This window comes from Centrocercus urophasianus, unplaced genomic scaffold, assembly GCF_019232065.1.
Source record: "Centrocercus urophasianus isolate 14NV4802_14NV808 unplaced genomic scaffold, USGS_Curo_1.0 seq_30, whole genome shotgun sequence".
Taxonomy (NCBI): domain Eukaryota; kingdom Metazoa; phylum Chordata; class Aves; order Galliformes; family Phasianidae; genus Centrocercus; species Centrocercus urophasianus.
The window spans coordinates 7,572,952-7,594,428 of record NW_024884867.1 but is presented as its reverse complement, the minus strand read 5'-3'; the positions used below and the strand labels follow the sequence as shown (position 1 = coordinate 7,594,428).

The window sequence follows — 21,477 nt, the reverse complement described above, 5'->3', positions numbered from 1 at the left end:
GGCACTAGGATAGAAAACAATTAGAATAGAATCATTTGAGTTGAAAGGGGACCTGAAAGGCAGTCTGCTCCCACTGCTCGCAGTGCACAGGGACACCCACAACTCCATCAGTGCTCACAGCCCTGTCCCCTGACCGTGGCAGTCTGCAGGGATGGGGCACCACCACTTCTCTGTGCAACCTGTGCAGTGCCTCAATGCCCTCAGCATAAAAACTTCTTCCTTATACCCAGTTTAAATCCTCCCCTCTTGGTTTGAAACCGTTTCTCTTTGTCCCATCTCCATCTCCTTTATTACAGCCCTTTTAGATACCGAAGAGCCGTTCAGCTCACTCCGGAGCCTTCTCCTCTCCAGGCTGCACAGCCCCAGCTCTCAGCTCACCGACGAGGCGTTAGTTAATCCTGCAGCACGCACAGCAAGATGTAGAATTAGAACCTACAATCTTCAGGGCACATTAAAGCTCCACCCAGAGCACCTCTAAGCACACTAAAAACATCCAAAAGTGCACATTCACCCCCGAAGGTAAAAATCTTGAAAATCTTAAACACCAAACCGCATCCCGCTATAGCGAGACCCGGAGCCGAGCATCCCTCCCCGGGCGCGGCGCGGCGCGGCGGCACAAAGCCCCCGGCGGCAGTACGCATGCGCGGCGCCTCCTTCGGCCCGCCCGGTGCGTGCCATTGGCCCCGAGCGGCGTAGCGAGGGCGGGAGGCGAAGCGGGGCGGCCGCGCCCTCCTTTCCTGCCGCCGCTGCCGCTGCCGCTCCCTTCCCGCCGCCCGGTCAAGTTGAAACCCCCGCCCCGCGAGTTGGTCGAGTCGCGCGGAGCCGCGGCCCCGCCGGGCAGCGCAGCGCCGTATCGCGAGGCCCGGCCCGGAGAGCGGCTCGCCGAGGGAAGCCGGGCGCTCCGCCGCCGCCGCCTATGAGGGCGCCGCGGGGTCGGGAGAGCCATGGACGGCGGCGGCGGAGGGCTGCCCACCGCCCTGGAGAAGAACGCGGCGGAGCTGACGGTGATGGACGTGTACGACATCGCCTCGGCCGTGGGGCAGGAGTTTGAGCGGGTGATCGACCAGCACGGCTGCGAGGCCATCGCCCGCCTGATGCCCAAGGTGGTGCGGGTGCTGGAGATCCTGGAGGTGTTGGTGAGCCGCAACCACATCAACCCCGAGATGGAGGAGCTGCGCCTGGAGCTCGATCGGCTCCGCCTGGAGAGGATGGACCGCATCGAGAAGGAGCGCAAGCACCAGAAGGTGGGGGGACGGCGCGAGGGATGGCCGTGCCGCCGTGCGGCTGTTTGTTGTTTGTTTTCTTCCTTCCCTCCTGGAAGTTTCCTTCCTCCCTCCTTTTCTCCACCCCTTCCCTGCTCGCCGCATTTCCGTCCCCTCGCTTTTCCCCTCCCCGGGACGAGGAGGCAGCGCTGCTTCCCGCCGGGTCGCTGCGGTAGTCCCCCTTTCTTGTGTAGAGCTGGGGGTGATGTTGAACCCAGGCTTCTTGGCGCTTTCGCGGCTGTTCGGTGCGCTCTCAGGTCGGTGTCGGAGCGCTCACCCAGACTGCGCTCCGTAGCCCGCTCCCACTGAGGACGTTCCTCCTATCCTGTTTCTGTCCCGGGACATCACGAGCTGCTCGGCTCACTGCGGTGGAGGTGGCAGATCCGATCTTCACATCGTTCAGATAACAGAGCAAAAGAATTGGTTCTTCCAGCAACTGACCGTGCTCGGTCACTGCTGCCTCATTCCATTCCTGCTCATACGGGGAGGAATAGGGAGGAAATAGGATTTCTGGAGGAGAGACCTCAAGTTTCAAGAGTTGGGCTCAGTTTATATCTTTTCAAATAGTCCTCTGGGGAACTTTTGCTTAGCTCATGAAAAATCCAAGGTAATTCTTGCATTATTTTGCAGAAGGAATTGTAGGAATAGGGTCTCTGAACGGACTGGTAGAGGATCTGTACTGCCTAAAGCCCTGGTAAGACTTCAGGGTATGAAGTCTACTGCTCTAGAGAATAGACACTCACAGCATACAGCCATGCTTTTGCCCTTCTTGCACATGGCATGTGAAGGTGAGTGGGTGGGCTGTTATGCTGGTCCAGTGCTGTCTATGTAGTCAGATGTCCCCACTTACTTCTGAGACCCCTGCATTGTCAGCCAGCAGGCTGACATTCTTTATCTCAGGTATTAAAAGTGCTGTCTGGTGAAATGAATACAGAACTGGGCCAGGTAGCAACGCACAGAGTATCCTTGCACAAGTTGACAGCCTGCACAGAGGCTTCTGAAGTCCATGTATGTGTTAAAAAGTTTCCTGAAAGTGTCAGCTGCCAAAGGCTGCCCTTGCCAGATGTCTTCTGATCCCTGCCAACTCACATCTCTGCTCTGCCAGCGTCTGTAGTAGTCATGAGATGCCTCTGGGTGTGTTCAGACAGTCCAAATGGAACTTTGCTGGGAACTCATTGAACAAGGAAAACAAAATATGCAATGCATACAGATATGTTTTTTAAATCACGTTGATTGCCAGCACACTGCATCACTGCAGACCAGTAGTGTCACATCCAGTTTATTCCCACCATAAGAAGACTCTTATGTCTCAGATACTGGTAAGCAGAAAAGGCCAGAGACTGAGAAATGTTTGTGCACGAGAAGCATCCAAAAGCCAATCCAGACATGTTTTTAGTGGTCCTTTAGCACTCAGCTTTCACGTGGGAATGCATTTTGCCTCCAAACCTGGCTGAGCATGCCTGCAGTTTCCTAAGCTGACTGGCACCCGCTGGTCAATCAACCTCCTGCCTTCTCTGTCTGATACTTCTGCTAATGAGGGCTCAGAAGCTCATTTCTGCTCCAATTCACTGGGCTCTTCAATAGCAATAAATATGAAAGTTTGCTGAGTTAATCCTTAGTATAGCCTTCACAGTGCAGCCACATATGAACTGTGTAAGTTCAGAGAGTCTGGTGGGTTTTTTTTTGTTTTGTTTTAAATCAGTATGCTTCTAACTGAAATCTGCTGTTTCATTTTTCAAACTAGGTCAGCACGTTGTTCTAGCTGCAGAGTTATATGCAGCATCATTGTAAATAGTCTAGGTATTTGGCAATATTAAGTTTCATTGCAGATTTGTATTTCTCAAGGTAAAGAGTTTCGAGTAAAATTAGCAGTGATTTATGAAATATTCTTAATGAAGTCTATCAATCATGATAGACAATCTGTTGTTTATCATATTATTTGTCATGTTGTGTTTTCTGCAAAACAGCATGCAAGGAGATATTGTAAAATGACAGCAATGCCACAATAAATGCTGGAATAACATAGTATTTGGACCTGGAAGTCAATAGGAATATGATTTCCCATTATTGAAGCATACTTTCAAAGCAGAAAGCTGTCCTTTAATCTCCCAGCAGAGCTTATTTTAGCCTGGAGCTGAGCTTGGCAGGGTTGTTGTGAGTGTTTTGTTGTTAGGTAGGAGAGGGACGTGCTGGATGAATGCAGAAGCCAGCGAGTGACTCAGCTGGCTCCAGTGATTTGCGTGCAGGTTTTTTTGTTTGCAGCACATACATGAAGTGGAGCAGAGAATGTCCCTCACTGCAGAAGCATTCCTTATGGCAGATATGTTTTGAACAAGCTCTAAATGGAACAGTTTCTTCTTAAGCACTTACACTTTTTGTCCTAATTTGACCTTTACTGGGATTGGTGACAGCTGCTGTTGACACACAGCGTTCTGACAAATGGGAGCTGTTGTTTTGGCCAGTCTCGCTGCCACTAACAGAGATGCCACTGCAGCCTTTCATATAGAACAAGTTCTGTAAGAAGCAGCACAGTTTTGCCTTGTTTATCATTTGGATTGGCAGCTCTGGGTTTGCTGCACAGTGTCGCTTGCTGGTTTTACACTTGTACTCATAACAAAAATTTAACTGAGAGATGTTACTCCTTCCAAAAAGGTGTGCCTAGCACTGACCCCCCCATTGCCCACGCTGTGATTTTTCTGGGGCATTTATAACAGCCTTTGCAGCTGCTTCCTGAGATGTGGAAGGCAGCTCTTGCTCACGTTTGGCTGTCTTGACCAACACAGCAATCCCTTTCATCAGGTCCTCACAGTAAAATGAGGAGAATTTCCCTTTGGGTAAATCGTGTGTGAAAAATGTTTGCACCAAGAGGTGACTCTGTGTATTATATATGTGCATGTATAGCTCATATTGGAGCAGCACAAAGACTGGGGTTCTTCATGCTGGCATTGGAAAAGTAGATAGAAGATATTCACGTAGTCTCATGTGATTGTTTTCTGTCAGAATCATAGAAGAATTATAGTGGTTTGATCTGTAAATCGTTCAAAGACTCTTAGTATGCTCAACGTGTTGTCCTGGTGTATCCTTTAGGAATTAGAACTGGTGGAAGATGTCTGGAGAGGTGAAGCACAGGACCTTCTTACCCAAATTGCACAGCTGCAGGAGGAGAACAAACAGTTGATGACAAATTTGTCTCACAAAGACATTAATTTCACAGAAGAGGAATTTCAGAAGCATGAAGGTAAGTTTGATATTTCAAATTCAGCACCTGCTTTTGTTATAAAAGCAATACTTTATCAAAATATTTTGACTAAACATTCTGGCTTTCTGGCTTTTTTTTTTTCCCATAACACAGCAGGCTTGTAGCTTTTTTTTTTTTTTTTCCTTTTATCCTAAATAGAAAATTTCTGAACAAGGGATTACACTGGAGACTTAGGAGGCAGGAGCAGGAGGGAGAGAGAAGCCTGAGCAGCTTTGTTTGGCTGGAAGTATGTCTGAAAGTAAAGTCTAGCATCATTTTTTGGTCTGTTGCTTTTTTATCTTTAGGTAGTGTTTTGCAAACAGAATTCTTCATCCCTCCTTATGTTTGCTAACACAAACAATGATCCATTCAGCAATGTTTATTTCACACCATTGTGCACAAAAAGAAGTGCAGCTGGCAGTCTATTCAGGATGTTTGTTTGTAAAGCAGAAAATCAAGATTTGTCTCAATTACATCAATTCATCATACAGAGATATTCTATAAGACTAAATTGAGAGATTTTATTTGGTTTATTTCCCTTTAGGATTCCTTCACCCGTTCAAGATTCTTCCAGACAGTTTAGAGTAGGTGAAGAGATGTATGAACCAGGGAGTGGGTGAATCCTAAGGAGCTGAAACAACTGATTAATTCATGAGCAACTTCTTTCTTGAGGCAGAATGAATTTTGAGACAAATGGTTCTGACTGGCAACTGCAGGTAGATTCCACTGCAGTAGCTGAAACAATTGCCATCCTCAGCTCTTACCCAGCTCAGCAAGCAGCTCTTTGTAAGAGTGAGGGCAAAGGAGCAGATGTCTGTTTGCTTTCCCAATTCATAGCATGTGATTTGAGCCTGCTGGCTATGAAGTCCATTTCATGATACTTTGCTAGGAGTTTGAGCTGAGGAGTTGAAAAAAATGACTGTTTAGCTTTGAGGATGAAGCAGCCTTGAGGTGGGCAGCTGAGAATGGTGACAGCAGCAAAACCTGGCTGAGCCATGTGGTCCAATAAAGCACGAGGAACAGCTGGATATCCTTTTCAGACACTGGAGGGTTGGGCTTAAATTGCAGCTCACTGTTGATGGGTGAAACTGTCTGACACTGCTAAGTTACCCCTGCTTCCCACTCAGGAGCTGACTACAAAGAATTAAATTTAAATTATAAAACCAGGAAATTAATTAATTTAATTTAATTTTATTTTACTTTTTCAATAAAAATTATTATCTTTCTAAAACAAATGCAGCTCTTTCAGCTTAGTCAGTTTATCTCCTAAAAGTAGCTCCATGTCAGCCCACAAACTCCATGTAACGTGTCAGAAAGGCAGTTATGAGTCACAGGCCGCGAAGGCTGACGTTGTTATAAAGAACCATCTTTCTTCCCCTTTGTCTTCTCACCTTTTTTTCCACTGGGTATCTAGCTCACTGGAGCTCATGTGCTTGTATTTAAATATAGCCATACTCTTTACATTCAGCTAGCCAAGCAAATGCCACACATGCTTTTCATGTTATTTTTACTGTGTCTACGCAAGTATAATAACAAACAAATCCATTCCAGAGATGACATTCTGGGGTCACTGATATTTATTGGCTGAAATGGTCAACTTAAGTGAAGTCACATTAATTTACAGCAAACTGAGCTTGTTATTGGGACCTGTTATATCAAACTCAATTGCTTTCCATTTAGGAAATTATGTCATTAATGAGCAGGTTTGTCTCAAATTACTTGTTTGGACAGTGTCAGAAAGCAGTCATGTTGCTTTTTTTCTCCTCTCTGTCATTTAATCTGATGCATATAGGCTCTACAGAGGCTGGTTTTCAAGTGAAATGCTTTGTTAGCTAGATTAACTTTGACCAGGCTCCAGTCTTCATATCTCAGCATGATTTGGTGCTGTGATCATGTCTCCCCTTAGCTGCTAACTCTCCCAGGATTAGCAATTGTCTGCTTACTCACCACGCAGTTGGTAAAAGGAATTGTTCTTAGCTCAGGCAGCAGAAGCCAGTGATTTAGGTGTGCTAAGGCTTTGAGATTCAATCCTTGCCAATTAATAGTCACATTGTAGTGCACAGAGCCTCACTTCAGCTTAATGAAGATGTTTATGAGGGAGATCAGCACCGTTGCACCTAAGGTCTCTGAACAGAACGTGCACGTGCTCTGAAAATTAGAGCAGAGCAGCATTCATAGAAAAGGGCACATGTGGCAGAATACAAAATAAACAGCAGGGGTTAGAGATAAATTTGCAGCATCCATTAATGCTACTCCTCCCTGAACTCAAACAGAGCACTTATGTGGAGATGCTGACTGATCACACTCTCCTAGCAAAATGCCACAAGCGAACTTGACCCATGTGTCAAACTGGACAAGCAGGCTGCTGTTTCTCTGCTGGGAGAGGAGGTGCTCTCTCAGACTGGCCATGATAATACAGACAAGCAGCAGGATGCCAAGAGTCATGTACACCTCCTGTGCTTGGCTGCAGAGGAGCCTACCATTCCCTTTCCTAAGTGAAGGCAAATTTTTATTGTGAGTCTTTAGGAAGTAGTAGGGCCACGACCTCTGATCAGTGTTTTGGTCTGCTATAATGGCTGTTGTATAAATACATCAGTAAACAGTTTCCTAAGTATGAACATGAAGGATGTTCTTTTTTGCCTTTTCTCTTTTTTTTCCTTAATGTTTTTCTTTCTTTACTCCCTGGAACAATGCTGTGATCACAGCAATTAACAGGAAGCTGTGAATTCATAGGATGTGTCTAGGGAAGCCAGCTGGGTGTGCCATTTAAGATCTTGCAGATATTAGACTTTGAGTCATTTAGAGATAATTACATTCAGGGCACTTAGTGATTTCCCTCCCTGCTTCCCCAGTGCTGGAGAAAATGGAAGGCAGTGTGATGTTTCACAAACACTTCCCACCTGTCCTTTCCCCTCCTCCTGAAATAAAAAGGATAATGTAGTAAGCAGTGCACACAATTAAGTCTTTGATGCTCACCAGATGTTAGAGAGAAAAGTGAGCATAGTGGGAGGAAAAGCAGTTAGCACCAAAATGGCTCTTTATCCTTTAAATAGCACCTGCTATCTAAAGATCTCAAAGCATTACACAAATACTAATGGATATAGCTGCACTCACTGTTCCTGGCTCTTACTTGGATAAAACTGCTGGTCTGAAGTCTTGTTGCAGCCCCTCTGTACCTCATGGCAGTTTAGGAGTTTTGTGTTTGTTTGTAAATACAGCTGATTTTTTAGACTCAGCCCTGAGACTGCCTGCAGAAGAGTGAATTCAGGAACCTTTTTGTAGATGCAGTGGTTCAAGAACTGCAAGTAAATGAGAGCAAGCTGTGGGAAGGAACCAGTGCTCAATTGCACTGGCTGGTGTGAGGGTCCTTGTCTGGCGCTGGTTTTTTGGCTTCAGCACAGCTCCATCCAGCTGTTAGCAAGTTTCTACTATCTTGTCTGGTGTCGCTGTGAGTAGGAGAATAAATCAGAGGTTTGGGGATCTGTGCAAGATCAGAGATGTGTCAAAGCAGGGCATAGGCTGCCTGCACTCCAGACCTTGGTTTTGAGAGATCACAGATCTTTGAGAAGAGCAAATAGCAGTGCGTATCAGTGTTGATAGTGGGTGTGAGCCATTATCACAGTGAGGAATTAGAAGTATCATAGCCCTGTTAGCGTTCTTGGTCTCAGCAGCTCCTACTTGTCCTTAGTTTGTTTTCTGTGTTCTTTTTTTAACCAGGAATGTCAGAGAGAGAACGGCAAGTCATGAAGAAGCTGAAGGAAGTTGTAGATAAACAGAGGGATGAAATCAGAGCAAAGGACCGGGAACTCGGACTTAAAAATGAAGATGTCGAGGCTGTAAGTGGCTCTTGCTCCTCCTGTTTCCCTTCTTTCTCACCCATGTTTCTATAGCCTTCTTTCACATATAATATCACATTTGTAAGCAGTGCCAGATATCAGTCTGGTAACTGAAGAGTGCAGCGTAACTGGAGCGTCCAAAATGATCAGGCAGTCAGGCGGGCATGCGGCCCCTGCTGCATTTGGATTCAGTTGCATTTAGTCTTAAGCAAGTCACAAACTCCACTGTGACCTTGGGAATCAGTTGATGACTTACATCCGTCTGTGTTACAGCCACCTCACATGTATTTTGCTTCCCATCCTCACCCAAGGGATCGAAGCAAAGTAGTTACAAATTGAAGAGTAAGAACTTCTCTGTCTTATCTTCCTCTCTTCTGCTCTGGGTTAAGATATTATTCAGAATCCTGGAAACCACCCTGTCCTTGAACTTTGCTTTTACAAAGTAAAATATTGGAAAAGATGAATTTGTTTTTAGCTGGAGAATTCCCTGTGCTTGGGGGAAAGTACCTGATTTTACTCTGGAAGCCAATTAAAGAATTTTTAGTCTAATTTTTAGACTGCAACTGTGGTAGGAAATTAGATATTAAAAAAACTGCCTGGGGAGTGAGGAGGGTTTTCCAGATTAAATTTAATAGGAACCCGCTACTTGTTCTTTGATGTAGTGTTTGGGATTTGGTCACCATGGGCGATGGCTGAATGGATGTTGACAAACTGCATCAATGTCTTACAGCTTCAGCAGCAACAGAACAGGTTAATGAAAATTAACCATGACCTGCGGCACCGCATCACAGTTGTCGAGGCTCAGGGAAAGGCACTGATTGAGCAGAAGGTGGAGTTGGAAGCATATCTGCAAACCAAGGAGCAGGAGATGGGCACCCTGCGAGCAGAGCTGGGGAAACTGAGGGAAAAACTGCAGGGTGAGGACAGCCAAAATGGGGAGGAGATACAGGTAAGAGGCATTTTAAATAACTTTTTAAGAACAATCTTTTACAGAACCTCAGTCTCCATACCAAGCACCTCTTGTTTGGGGAAGTGAGATTGATATGAATCAGAGGCAGAGGTGGGGCTCAAGGACAGCATGGTTTTATTCAGGTGTGACGCAGAGGTCAGCGTCACTCACTGCGCTGTCACAGGAAAGGCCCTGAGTGGATGACAACCCAATGGAGCAGAACCCTCCTTTCTAATGCACAGAACCAGTTGTGCAAAAGGCAGAGTGGCAGGACAGGTTAGCACTAGGATGTCTGCATTAGAGGACAGCTCTCCCCTGAGACCTGGTGTCACATTGCACTTTCTAGGGAGAGTAATTTTTTGGTCATGCACTAGACTGCAGAACTCTCCAGATAGCAGAACAAATCATTGCTTACTATGGCATTCTACTAAAAGCATCGTAAGGGAGTCCAAAATCTCTGGAGTACCAGCTGTTAGTTTGTATTCAAAGCAGACTGTTTTGGTAGTGCTGTGTCAGTACATTTGGGTTTATTTTATTTGCTCAGATCAGCCCCTTCCCCTAAAGGAAAACAAACTGATCTTCTAGCAGTCTGGATTTTTGAAAAGATGAACAGCTGACAGGTAGCTTAAGCCTTGTTGAGTATGTATGCAAATCTGCAAGTCCTAGTGGGTCCTGAAGGTGCAATGCACTACGATAGCAGAGGCACAGTACCTCTGTACCACAGTATGAACCACAGTAGAAAGGGAATTGTAGCAGAAGTCCCAGAGGGAGAGCAGAGCTCTGCAGTCAGATCGTACCTGAGGGCAGAATGCCAGCATGCAGTGCAATGTGCCTACTTTGCCTGAAATCCCTGCTTTATTTCACATTCTTGAAGTACTACCTACCATCTTCAGGCTTTTGTGCATGTGACACTACTTCTGTCTTTCTCAAGTGAAAGTGCTGTGTTTCCTTTTCCTAATGCTGCCTTTAGAAGAGCACAAAGTAGGATAAGGAGTCTTATGATATGAAAGAATTTGGAGGAGCACTGAGGCATAGTGCTGTTTGGCTCTCTGTGTTGATAAGAGCTCCAGTACTGAGCCATGTAAGAAGCACAGCAGCACTGTATGTGCCTGAGAGACTGCAGCTGAGAGCATAACATTTAATTCACTTGTAATGGGAGAGAGTGTGCATCAGAAAGCAGAGGCAAAAGCTGATGGGGTAACCTGGTACCTCACGAAAGCAACAGCGACTCAACCTGTCACTGCTGAATTGGGCAAGCACTGTATTAATAATGACAAGGATGACTTCATTGCTTTTAATTCAGCCAGGACACCCAGCTTTGTAAACAGGGCTGCAGAGCATAGGCCTAAAGCCAGAATGTGTGAATGTCTTCAGTCTTTGGAGAGAAAGGATGCATTCTTTACCTCTCTCTGTTCCATGGCAATGGTGCCACTTCTAATTAGAGTCGTTGTCCACTTTCTCTGCTAGGATGATAGTTAGACAGGAATTGTAGTGGTAAGCAGAAAGCTAGAATAGCTGCATGCTCTGGAGTGGATGTTGCTTCTTGGCTTTGGTCAAGTACATTTGCATTGGCCACAGGCTGCTCAGTCTTTGATTTTAGCACAATACAGCAAAAAAAAAAAGATTATTTGGGGAAAGGTGTGGGACAAATATACAATCAAAAGAAGAGGCATCAACTCAGATTCTAATCTAGAAGTGTGAATAAGAAGTGAATACTTTGGGTAAGCTCCTCAAACTGTCATTAGGGTGCATCTATCTTTATCTAGTACAGTCTGTGTAAATAAATGCATTTGGATTAAGGGGGGAATAAAACAAATGGAAAAATGAGCATTGCTCTGCTGTTTTGTCTCTGTGTTTCTTCAAACTTGGAAATCCTGGTGCTAATATCAATCCTGTTTTTTTAAACAAAGGCATTAGGGTGACAGAAACTTAAATCTCTGCTTCATATATTCACATCCAGAGACACTTTCTCTTTGTGGGAAAAACTGGAAGGAGCTGTCAGGATTTTTGCTATGCTATTTTTTCAGTGTTTACATAAAGGCTGGTGTTTGATACACCTTATTTGTTAAAAGTATTAATTCCTTAAATGGATTTGTTTATCAGAAATTAGACCATACGTTTTCCGAGGGCTTTCTGGCAGGCTGCATTGCACGGGAATTTCTCCATAAGAAATCTTACCTCCTGTGTGGTGGCTCAGGTTGGACCCAGTGTTTAGGCTGGTAGAAGCAATCAGGGCATGTGTTTTTGTGCTCCCTCTGTGTGTGTCGTCGGTCCGTCTGAGCACAAGAAAGAACAAAGCGATCACTGAGCTGTTCCTGCTGACAGTCTTCAGCATGAATTCCTCCTACATTTTTTTCCTCTTAAAACTGCTGCTCCTCTTGAAAGTGTATTTAATAGTGCTAAAAAGAAAGAAGGGTAATAGACTGATAAATACTTTCAACTTCTCAGAAATGTGTTCACACAATGAATTCAAAGCCTGTCTTACGCTTCCCAGACAGAGCCAAACAATGATGACTGCCTCTCGGAGTCAGAAAAGATGGCAATGGACTTAAAAGACCCAAATCGTCCAAGATTCACCTTGCAGGAGCTCCGAGACGTCCTTCATGAGAGGAATGAATTGAAGTCTAAAGTGTTTTTACTTCAAGAAGAGCTTTTATATTACAAAAGGTAAGTTAGATTTCCTCTCCCGTTGCATGCTACACACAGAGGAGCTGTAGAGCAGCTCTAGGAGACAGCAGATGTGCTCCTGAATGCTCTCAGCAGACAGAGGCTGAAAGTAGATACTGAAAGCATAAGGGCTTTAGTTACTTTAGTTTATAACTGTTTAGTTTATAACTGTTTTCTCAACGCTGGGAAAAACTATGTCCTTCTTAACTCCCAGATTCTCCCCCAGTTTTGGAAGAATTGCAAGCATCTAATAAATGTTAGCTGAAAAAAATAAGGATAAGACTGGGACTAAAATTGAGATTGTAGAATTTTTATTCATTGTCTTCTTATGCTTTTTCTTGTCACAATGGAAAGAAAGTATTGAAAGAAGGCCCAGTTTTAAGTGCTGTTTCTTAGTTGACAGAAATTTCCCCCATTTAATATAATAAGCTTGGAACAGATCTTTTACCTTTCTTCATAAGTAGTACTGCTTTAGATTGACTGTTAGAACTTACAGCTTCCATGACTTGAGAGGACAACATTAATTATCTTTTCATTCTTTCAAGTGAGGAAACAGAAGAAGAAACTAGACCCCCTCAACCTACACCCATAATTCAGTCAAAACCCTCAACTCAGCCTGAGTCTGGAATCAAACGACTGTAAGTAGCATATTTTCTAAGGATCCTGGAAATAGTCTACAACAGCAAAACATTTCCTTTGGGTAGGGCAGTTTTTGAAGAAATTCAAAATGAAGGTAGCCACATCCCTATTGTATATGGGACAGATGTTGAGTGGCTGTGTTTTCTCCAGAAAGGAATGTTGGAGCTTTGTTTAAGTTCAAGTCCCAGTTCCTTAATGCACAGTCCCTAAGGTGGTGGAATGTCACAGGCAAACCACTGGGCCCCAGCTCGTGTTTGGAAGACATGTGGAAAGCATTGTTCACAAGTAAAACCAACTGCAGACCTTCAGCATTTGGGTGTGGAGAGTCAGCTTTCCCCGTGACCTTGCTGTGCCTGTTTCCCTGTTAATCTAAGCCTTTAGATTCTGACAAGCACTTACATAGCACAAAAACTTTTTGTTTGCTGAACTGCCTGGTGAGAGAGGGTGCCAGCTTTTTTGGCTATGAAGAATCACACCCTCTTCTGATGAAGTATTTAATGGTGCTGTCCAAAAGCTAAGTTGACTGTCAGTTGTACTAGTTACAACTTGGTTGTAAAGTCAGTGTAAGCCAAACCATTTGTCTGTCAAAATTCTTTCCTTCCATGTTTTTTTTTTCCAAACTAAGCCTTTGGAGTTGTTACAATACTGGAAGCTTAACTTTTTTAACTGCATACATTATTTTATTTGTTTGCCCATAAAAAGCTCCTCCATCCCCACGCCCATAAACTCCAGACCTTGTTTTGTCATAGCAGCAGCTCTGTGAGAGTTTCCTGGGAGATCTGGGCTGATCCAAAACACCATAAAGTCAGGAGGGCACTTGTGATTATTTTCAGAAGTCTTCAGCTTCCCTCTCTGCTGCTTTGTTTGCTGAAGAACCCTTCCTGGAAAATACACTGAATTGGGACTTAAGTTTTCATTCTGCACCTGCAGTAATACTTCATCTCGCAGGATCTGTCTCCATTGTAATTCTTCTCCTTTCCTTTAAATTCTTTTAGTGCTTTTTTAGGAGGTTTTGTAAGTCAGAGCACGTGCTGTCCAGGTGTTAGCCTTGACTCTACCTTCTACACGCATACATAAGCAATGCAGGGAGCCATGACAGGAGGCATAGAAGTGTTTTCACCAAGTTACCTTGATGATTTCTTCCCCTCAGTTAGTTTATCAGTGAATACCTGCTGAGCATCATACTAATCATTCAATCAATGCACATTTTCAGACCCTTATCTTCCTGTTGCTCAGATTCTGTGTTTAAATATATTTAAATGAAAACTCACACAATAAAAAGTAAAAGCTTGTTGTGTTGGCCCCTGTCAGAAAAGGCAACAATCCTGTTCTTTCTGCTCTCTCTTCACTTAGCTCTCACGTTAAATAAGGGAAGATAAAGCCACTGAGCTACTTAACTAATCCAAACAGTGGTAATTGTGTTCAGATTTGTCTCATACTTACAGCCTGTCTGGATGGGATCTGTCGGGTTTATTTTCTTTGCCCCATCTTCCCTGTGTTTGTCATCAACACTGTGCTTGTGGATGGGTTACTTCTACAACCCAGACAGTTCTCAGAGTGGCTGACAAGGGGCAGCAGTGACCTTTGAAAAGAGAGAAGATTTCACTGCTGGGAAGAGCAAGGAACCCATATGTGGCATCTGCTCTGTTCTATCACAACACCTCCACATACTCTTCTGGCCTTCTCCTTGTCACAGGCAGAATGCTGCACCTCACCTGTGACTGTGTAGGTAACACACTGACACACAAAGTCTACATACTTAATGACATGAGGAAAACTTGTACCTCTGCTATCTGTGTTCAGAGTACTTTTATGAATGAAAGTAGGGTTGCTTTGCCTTCTGTTTCAGGCTTTTCCTCCTGACCAAACAAAAAGCTGAGTACGAAAACATTTTGAGACTGATACTGCAGTCCCAAGAGAAGTTTCACTCTTGCTTGTATGATGTGCCCCTTTTTTTCTCTCCCATCTCAAGGAATGAGATGTGTCCCATGCCATCTAAGATGTTTCTGTGCAGCACTCACATAAAGAAAACAGAAGTTAGAGTACTCAGTATTTTTTTGTTCCCGGTATCTGAGGTTTGGCACAAGCTCTGACTGCGTTCTGATCTTGCACTCATTTGTTTCTACATCTGTCTGCCACATTATATGTCAGAGTTTCGTTGAAATAACGTAACCAGGTTTACCGAGGAGGAAGAGTACAAGGATTAGAAATGTGCCCTGTGTTTGGAGCAGAAAATGCCCTGTTGTTTTTACTTCAAGGATACGGGCTTGTTTGTCACTGACGTAATGCCCAAAGCAGCCATAAGTTCCCTTGCTATTCTTGCAGTCTACAAAAGCTGATGTGTCTGTCTGGTTGCTGCAGCTGAGTGTGTCACAGTGCTTCAAAGCAGACGTTCTAGCTACTGCAAATGATAGAACAATGTTTACTTGTATGTTTTCATTTTGAATTTAAAATTAGCAGTTAAGAGTGGCTGTGTTGGGGAGAGCTGCATTTGGTCACACGTGAAATGCCTTTCGTGATTTCTACTTAATCTTTAACTGACATTAGTCCACAGTTCAAAAAAATATTTGGCACAAGGGAGAACCTCTGAGGAGAATCCTTAGAAAAACAGAGGGTGTTCCAGGTATGAATGAAGGTTTGTTGGCAGGCTTGTGTGGGGCTGGCTGGGCACTGAGCTCCCAGCCATCTTGCTCTCTCAGGCTCTAAACTGCATGAATTGTACAATGCCTGGTAGAAGTGCTGAACTGTTACAAAGAAGTGGTCTTGCTGCTGGCCAGCTAGGAAATACTTCTGCTAGAGTAGTTGCAAGGTTTCAGACAAATATTGAGCTGCCTGCAGTTAGCATCTTTTTGCATGTGAAGCAAAGCAGGTTCTTCTGGAGCAGATATGCAGGCCCTTTAACCAAGTAGCTTGCTTAGGAGGTTATTTTAAGATTTCAAATGTGATGTTGGTTTTTAACTTAAAACTATCAGCCATAACATTTGTAGAGTCTTTACGTGCAGTGCTGGTCCTGTCTAACCCTGTTTTCTGTGCAAGTAGCCAGTGGTCACAGCACTGTCCTGCTTTGTATTTAACTTACACCTTCATCCTTCATTTCATTATGTATGTGCCTGTTTGTTTCTTGGGAAGAAAAACGTGCACTCTGCTCTGCATTGCTAGAGGTGGTAATACCTTGAGAAATCCAACCCAGATGTTTCACAACAGAAAAGTGGTATCTTTTAGAAATTCAAAAGCAATTAAATCTGTTTCAATGACTTCATTTTCTAAATAAGAGGTTTTCACTGAGGAGAGCTGTCTTGGGTGATGCAGATCCACCTCTCCCTGTAATACGTCGTGTGTGATAATTCAGAGTAACCCCGTGTATTATGTTTGTGTCTTTTCTTTTTAATGGAATGCTTTTTCTTTCCCTTGCTCCAGTCTTACCTCTTCTGTGTCTGTACTTTCCTGACCAGGATCTTTACAGCCATAATGCCCATGGTAGCAGCTGGATTGATTCCAGATGATCCCACATTGCAGCCAATAAGAAGACTTGTGTCCCTTGTAGGATTTATTTTTTGTTAATGTTTGGTACCGTGTTTTCCTTCTGCATGGCCCTGTTAACATGGACTGCTGGTTGCATTCTCATCGGCTGCCTGTGGGATCACAGAAGCACAAAGTGCCCATCAGAATGACCAGTCAGTGCACCACCTGCCATAGTCCTCCGTGCTCATCCTCGAGTACTGACATTTTCTCACCTTTTGCCTTACTGTTACCATGCTCAGCCAATCATTACTCACCAGAAAACCGTTACAACATGCAGTTTTAACCCGAACCTCTGAATTTCACTTAGCTTACTAAGACAGCCTATTGATAATCCACACCAATGCTTTTAAAAGAACCCAAATCATTCTAATTACTTGTTACGAGTCAGTTAGATTCACAGAACATAACGGTTGAATCTCTACATTAATTTCCAGTGTTAATAATAGACTGTTGCTTCCATGTCTTTCTATCTATGTGCTGTAGATTTTGTCTCTAATTATGTATTTTGGGAATAGAGTGTGCACTCTCAGTAACCAATTCTGATGCCCTATTCTTGACTCTTGCTGGAGGAGATGCTGGTAACTGTTAAAGCAAATTCTCTTTGCATCAGAACTGCTGCTTTGGAGGTCTTCATATCTACAGCAGCAACACAGTATTTACATTTCTTTCTTCTCCATAAATATGCTTTTTTGAAACATTCTCCATAAAAAATTCTAGGCGTAAGAACAGTTTTCACTGTTTCAGAAGGAATTAAAAATAGGCCAATCCTGCCTGGTGTCAAGATTTTACGAACGCTGTTTTCTCTTACTTAATTTCATGATAAAAAGTGGAGAAAAAAAATACTGAACAGTTTCATTGGAAACATACTACATAAATAGAGGTACTAAGGTACTAAGCCTGATTGTGCCCAGCAGAAAGCCTCAGTGACTGGACACTTCTCAGCTGAATTGACTCTGGCCCTGAAAAGAAATACCATCCATGTGTGAATTTATGGGCTGCTGTGATGAGGGTGGTAAAAAAAAAAAAAAAAAAAAAAAGAGACTAATTAAGTGCAGAAAGACTTATTTCCCTATGAAGTCTGCACACTTGAAGCCAGGAAATGCAAAAGTTCAGGTCCTGCTAGTTACCTTGCATTGCCCTTGTGCAGCATTTTACAGCTTTCAGGTCAAGTTACCATGTTAGTAATATTAGTAATTACCAATATGCTTAGCTGTGTATACAATGGGATGTTGTTGGGTTTTTTCACTTCATGAAAGCTGCCTTAAACATTGTCTGACACTCACGTGCAGCCCCCTGTGTGCCTGGGGACACTGAAGGCAGAACTCCCTGCTCTGCACAAGGCAGCGTGGAAGGTTGGGATCCTGGTACTGAGAGGAGACTGAAGGGTGTGTGGGTAGAGAAGTTTGGATAGAGGGTCAGGTTTATGCCCTGACGAATATCCCACCTTCTGTCAAAGCTGAGTTTATATTTACATAGAAGCATTCAGCAGTTCTCTTGGTGCTGTGCAAGCAGAACAGTATTTACCACAGAGTGTGCAGCATTAAAACCAAAAGGGTGTGAGGCCAATTCAAACCTTTGGTGTCTGGAACCGAAACTTTTGCATTTCTCAGCAGACCTAAGCACAGTGCTAACAGCTCTTCTACTGAACTCGTTACAAGATTTGAATTTGCTTAATCAAGTAACTCCATGCTATACAAAAATGATACTAAGGATTTTCTCCAACTGTACCGTTTAGCTGTGTTGTAAGCTGGCAATTTGTTGTTGTATTAAATGGCTGTTGGTTCACGTGTGTCATTATCTTACAGCACCCAAGCCGTGTGACAGGAAATGACGTGCACACTCGTGTGCGTTTGCTTAGAGCCTCCATCCTGCACACTCGTGCACCTGAGTGCAGTTATTCATTTACATTTGCAGCAGTTGAGTCTATGCAACAAAATGCGCTCACCTGGAAAAAATTGTGGAGGCTTATTTTCTTATCTTATGAATTTCTCTGCTGGCACCACTAAGAACATCCTCTATTTCTGCTTTATAATAAATTATACAGATTTAACACTAAAGATACCACTTTACTTATGCTAAGAAACTAACCTCTATTTTGTGGCTTCTGTATTTTGGGGCTGGGGGAGGAGGAACATACATCTAAACTGATAACTGCACTTGTAGAGTCAACAGCATTTAGAGCTTATCTGAAGCTTCCATAGCAAAACTGCTTGAGATTTTGCAATGACTTCATCTCTAATAACATTTTGACATGCACTCCCATCAGGCTTCACCGCCTTGGTTTTTGTGGATGCCAACAGATTTTTTTGCTCTGTGTTTTGTTGTGCTGTGTGCTGTGGCGGGCGTGGAGGTATTTTCAAGATGGTAAACAGTCTTCTTTCTTTTCCCTCCTCTCCCTCCTTCCTCCTTCCTACTCGGAAGGTTTAGTTTCTTCTCTCGTGACAAGAAACGTATGCAGGCATCGCAGAAAAACGTCCATTTCCAGGATACTTTTCGTGAATGGTCAAATTCAAATAAAGATGACACCTACACAGAGCAAGGACAAGAAGCCCTGCAACACCTGTGACTAAAAGCCTGAGCTTCCTGCAGAACATCTCAACAGTGTAGTAACAAGAAGCTTCTGTGAACAGATCTGGCAGTTCATGGTCTTTATTTGCCTTGCACACTGCAGTGGTTGTGTTCCAGATGAACTCCTCAGAAGGGATCACTCACTGTTTACTTGGTGACTGCTGAAAAAGGAATCCAAGCTTTGTAGGAGCAGTTGATACCCGGGGACATTGAAGCTTCTAGATGACTTGTTTTGTGCTGAATAACAAGTCTATGGTCTTGTTTGTGCATTAACTACAGTAACACAAGATTATCTAAACCAAAAAAAAAAGACCTGTGCCATTATTAGAAGTTTGTTTGCGGTGTACAATATCTATTGGCAAAGACTCTGTCACCTTATTTGTTAAAACTTTTGGTTGTTTGCTTTTTTGTAACTTGGTAAGAATTTTTTCAAGAGGGATACCACAGCTGGCCGCTCTCCCTGCAGATTGTAGCACTGCTGTGTCCTGTCAAGTTCACTCCTGAATTTTGCAGAGTAACCCCTTGGAAATCCATCTGATAGAAAGTGACAAACTGGAGTAGCCTCAAGAGGGATAAGGAGCGTACATTTCCCTTGATGCTTACAGTGCCTAAAGCATGAAGAAACCCACGTGTGAGGTGAGCGTGCCTTGCTTTTTGCCATGAGTTCTGCAGTAGTAATGGAGAAAGAATTGCTTACAAGGAAGAATTCTAACACTTGAGTTTTTTCTTTCTTACCAGAGACTTTCCCCTAGAGTAGCAGACAGCTGCCATAAAGGAGTTAGGTCCCCTTCCCATAGGCAGGTTTTGATTTAAGTCACACTCCACTTTTCTGTCTAGGTAAGACTGCCTAACTTCAGAGTAAAAGACATCCTCAGCTGACATGAGCTATCTTAACTGACTCTGAGATGACCCCAGCTCAAAATGTTTTCTTTTTTCTGACTACCCTAAACATTACTTAGGCTGGCAGAGATGTGTTCTGTATGTGCAGGTTGCTCCGCTGGCATTGACTGATGTGTGGGCAGCCAGCAAGCGGAGGAGCTTAACTCCTAACTCACCATCAAAAGCCCAGCACGTGAATGCATCTGAACTGGCAGGAGGTGGGGTCTACATCTGCTTTGCAATTAATCATGCAAGACCCTTGGGGCTGACCAAGGTCATGCTTGCCTAAACCAGAACACTAAAGCCCCACGCAGCATAATTACTACGTGTGCACGGCCTGTGGCAGTGCACAACCCAGCTTTGCACCTGTGGGCAACTTGTGCAGGCAGAGCTGGATGCAGGTGGCTGAGGATGTCCTGAAGAATACTTAGATAACCGCAAACCAGAAGGTTTAGTGCAGGCCAGTTGTACTCAGTCCAGGATGATCCAGCAACGGGTTTGTTAGTGCATACAGGCAGCAAATCCAGGCTCTTAGCTCATCTGATGTGAAGCTGTGTGAGAAAATCAGTTTTCACAACAGTGGGCTGAATGCTGCTCTGCTCCTGTGTGTAACTGCTCATGTTGAACACAGACCTTCAGCACATCGTAGGGTGAGCATTTACTGTGCCTGCCAGTTGTCACTGACATGGCCTGGGGCAGGAGGGAGAAACGTGGCCTTATGTTAAAGGCATTTCCATTTGATGTAGCAACAGTAGCATTTGATGCTAGTATTAGGCAGAGAGAATTTTGCCTGGTTACGTTTTGGTAACACTTCTTAAGTTTTTATGCTTACAGAAAACTTTTCATTAAAACATCACTTCCCTCCCTTGCATGAAAGGCCATTCTCAAACAGAGGGAAGACTTGCTGTAATACTTTAGTTGTGAAGATCCTGATTTCACTTTCAGATTGAGCGGGGAATATAAAAAAGCACACTATAGTTGTAGGCAGTTCAAATAAATTGTGAATGATTCCCATCTCTCTCTAGCATAGTTTACAGTCATTTGACACATTGAGAGATTTAGAGATTCAGTGAACAGAAACAATGAAAGATGCAGCAGATTCACAGCCTGAATAAGCACATCACTTTTCAAATTAAGCTAAGTGCAACGAACTGAGACAACAGAAAGACAGGCTGAGCTGTTTTCCCCCAGCATCTAAGCTCATATATTAAAAACCAGCTGTCCTGGCCTAGTGCATGTAAAGCTGGTCCCACACACTAGAGCCCTGCGCACTATTGTTGGGTCAAATCCGCAGCCAATTTCAAACAATGACACTAAGCAGTACAACCTTCCCCTATTTATCTGAGCCCATTACCTCAAAAATCTAATTAGTTACTCCTGCTAGCATTAACCACTCCGCTCCTCGTCCTCATGTTAGAAACACCAAGTTAATACACATTAAGCTGCCATCAGAAAGGATGGCAAACAGGGATGAGTTCGTAAAGGGTTGAAGACCTATCATGTAGATTCTCAATATTTAGCTAAAATCTGCTTGTAAAAAGGAAGGCAGGATGTTGGCAGGTAAAGGGCGTAACAATCCTGTCTCCAAAGCGCAGGATCACTGAAGTTGTTTTGGGTTTTTTTTGTGTGTTTTTTTGTTCTGTTTCGGTTGGGCAGTAAATCATTTTAACAGTTTAATAAATATTTCTGAGAAATGAGCATTTCTTCAAGACTTGCATCTTTTTTTTTTTTTCCTTTGTGTGGAATGCTAACACCACCTGCTTTGGGGGCGCACTGCGCAGATCTGGCTTCTTTCCCCTGAAAAAGGGTTATGTCACTGCTCATGGATATACAGCCTCGAGCTGGGCCAAGTTGAGGGTGCAGCTATTCAAAGGCTGACAGAAGTACAAGTTAAAATGCAGACAGGATTTTACCTGC

At 43.7% G+C, this 21,477-nt stretch overlaps 1 protein-coding gene across 1 annotated transcript; it reads left to right on the top strand.

Moving 5' to 3' along the window:
- The first annotated feature begins 938 nt into the window (after positions 1-938).
- Positions 939-21,269, top strand: RILPL1 (Rab interacting lysosomal protein like 1). Its single transcript, XM_042828606.1, has 7 exons — positions 939-1,244; positions 4,350-4,500; positions 8,218-8,336; positions 9,067-9,285; positions 11,780-11,952; positions 12,498-12,590; positions 18,535-21,269. The coding sequence occupies exons 1-7, from the start codon at positions 945-947 to the stop codon at positions 18,677-18,679; spliced, it is 1,200 nt and encodes a 399-aa protein (XP_042684540.1). The 5' UTR covers positions 939-944; the 3' UTR covers positions 18,680-21,269.
- Positions 21,270-21,477: the final 208 nt, after the last annotated feature.

What these genes read in the sequence shown, in the direction of transcription:
- RILPL1 (XM_042828606.1), top strand. Translation starts at nt 945, where the DNA reads ATGGACGGCGGCGGCGGAGGGCTGCCCACCGCCCTGGAGAAGAACGCG. An exon ending in AAAATGAAGATGTCGAGGCT is followed by an intron (nt 8,337 to 9,066) that starts GTAAGTGGCTCT and finishes AATGTCTTACAG; the next exon opens with CTTCAGCAGCAACAGAACAG. An exon ending in AAAATGGGGAGGAGATACAG is followed by an intron (nt 9,286 to 11,779) that starts GTAAGAGGCATT and finishes TACGCTTCCCAG; the next exon opens with ACAGAGCCAAACAATGATGA.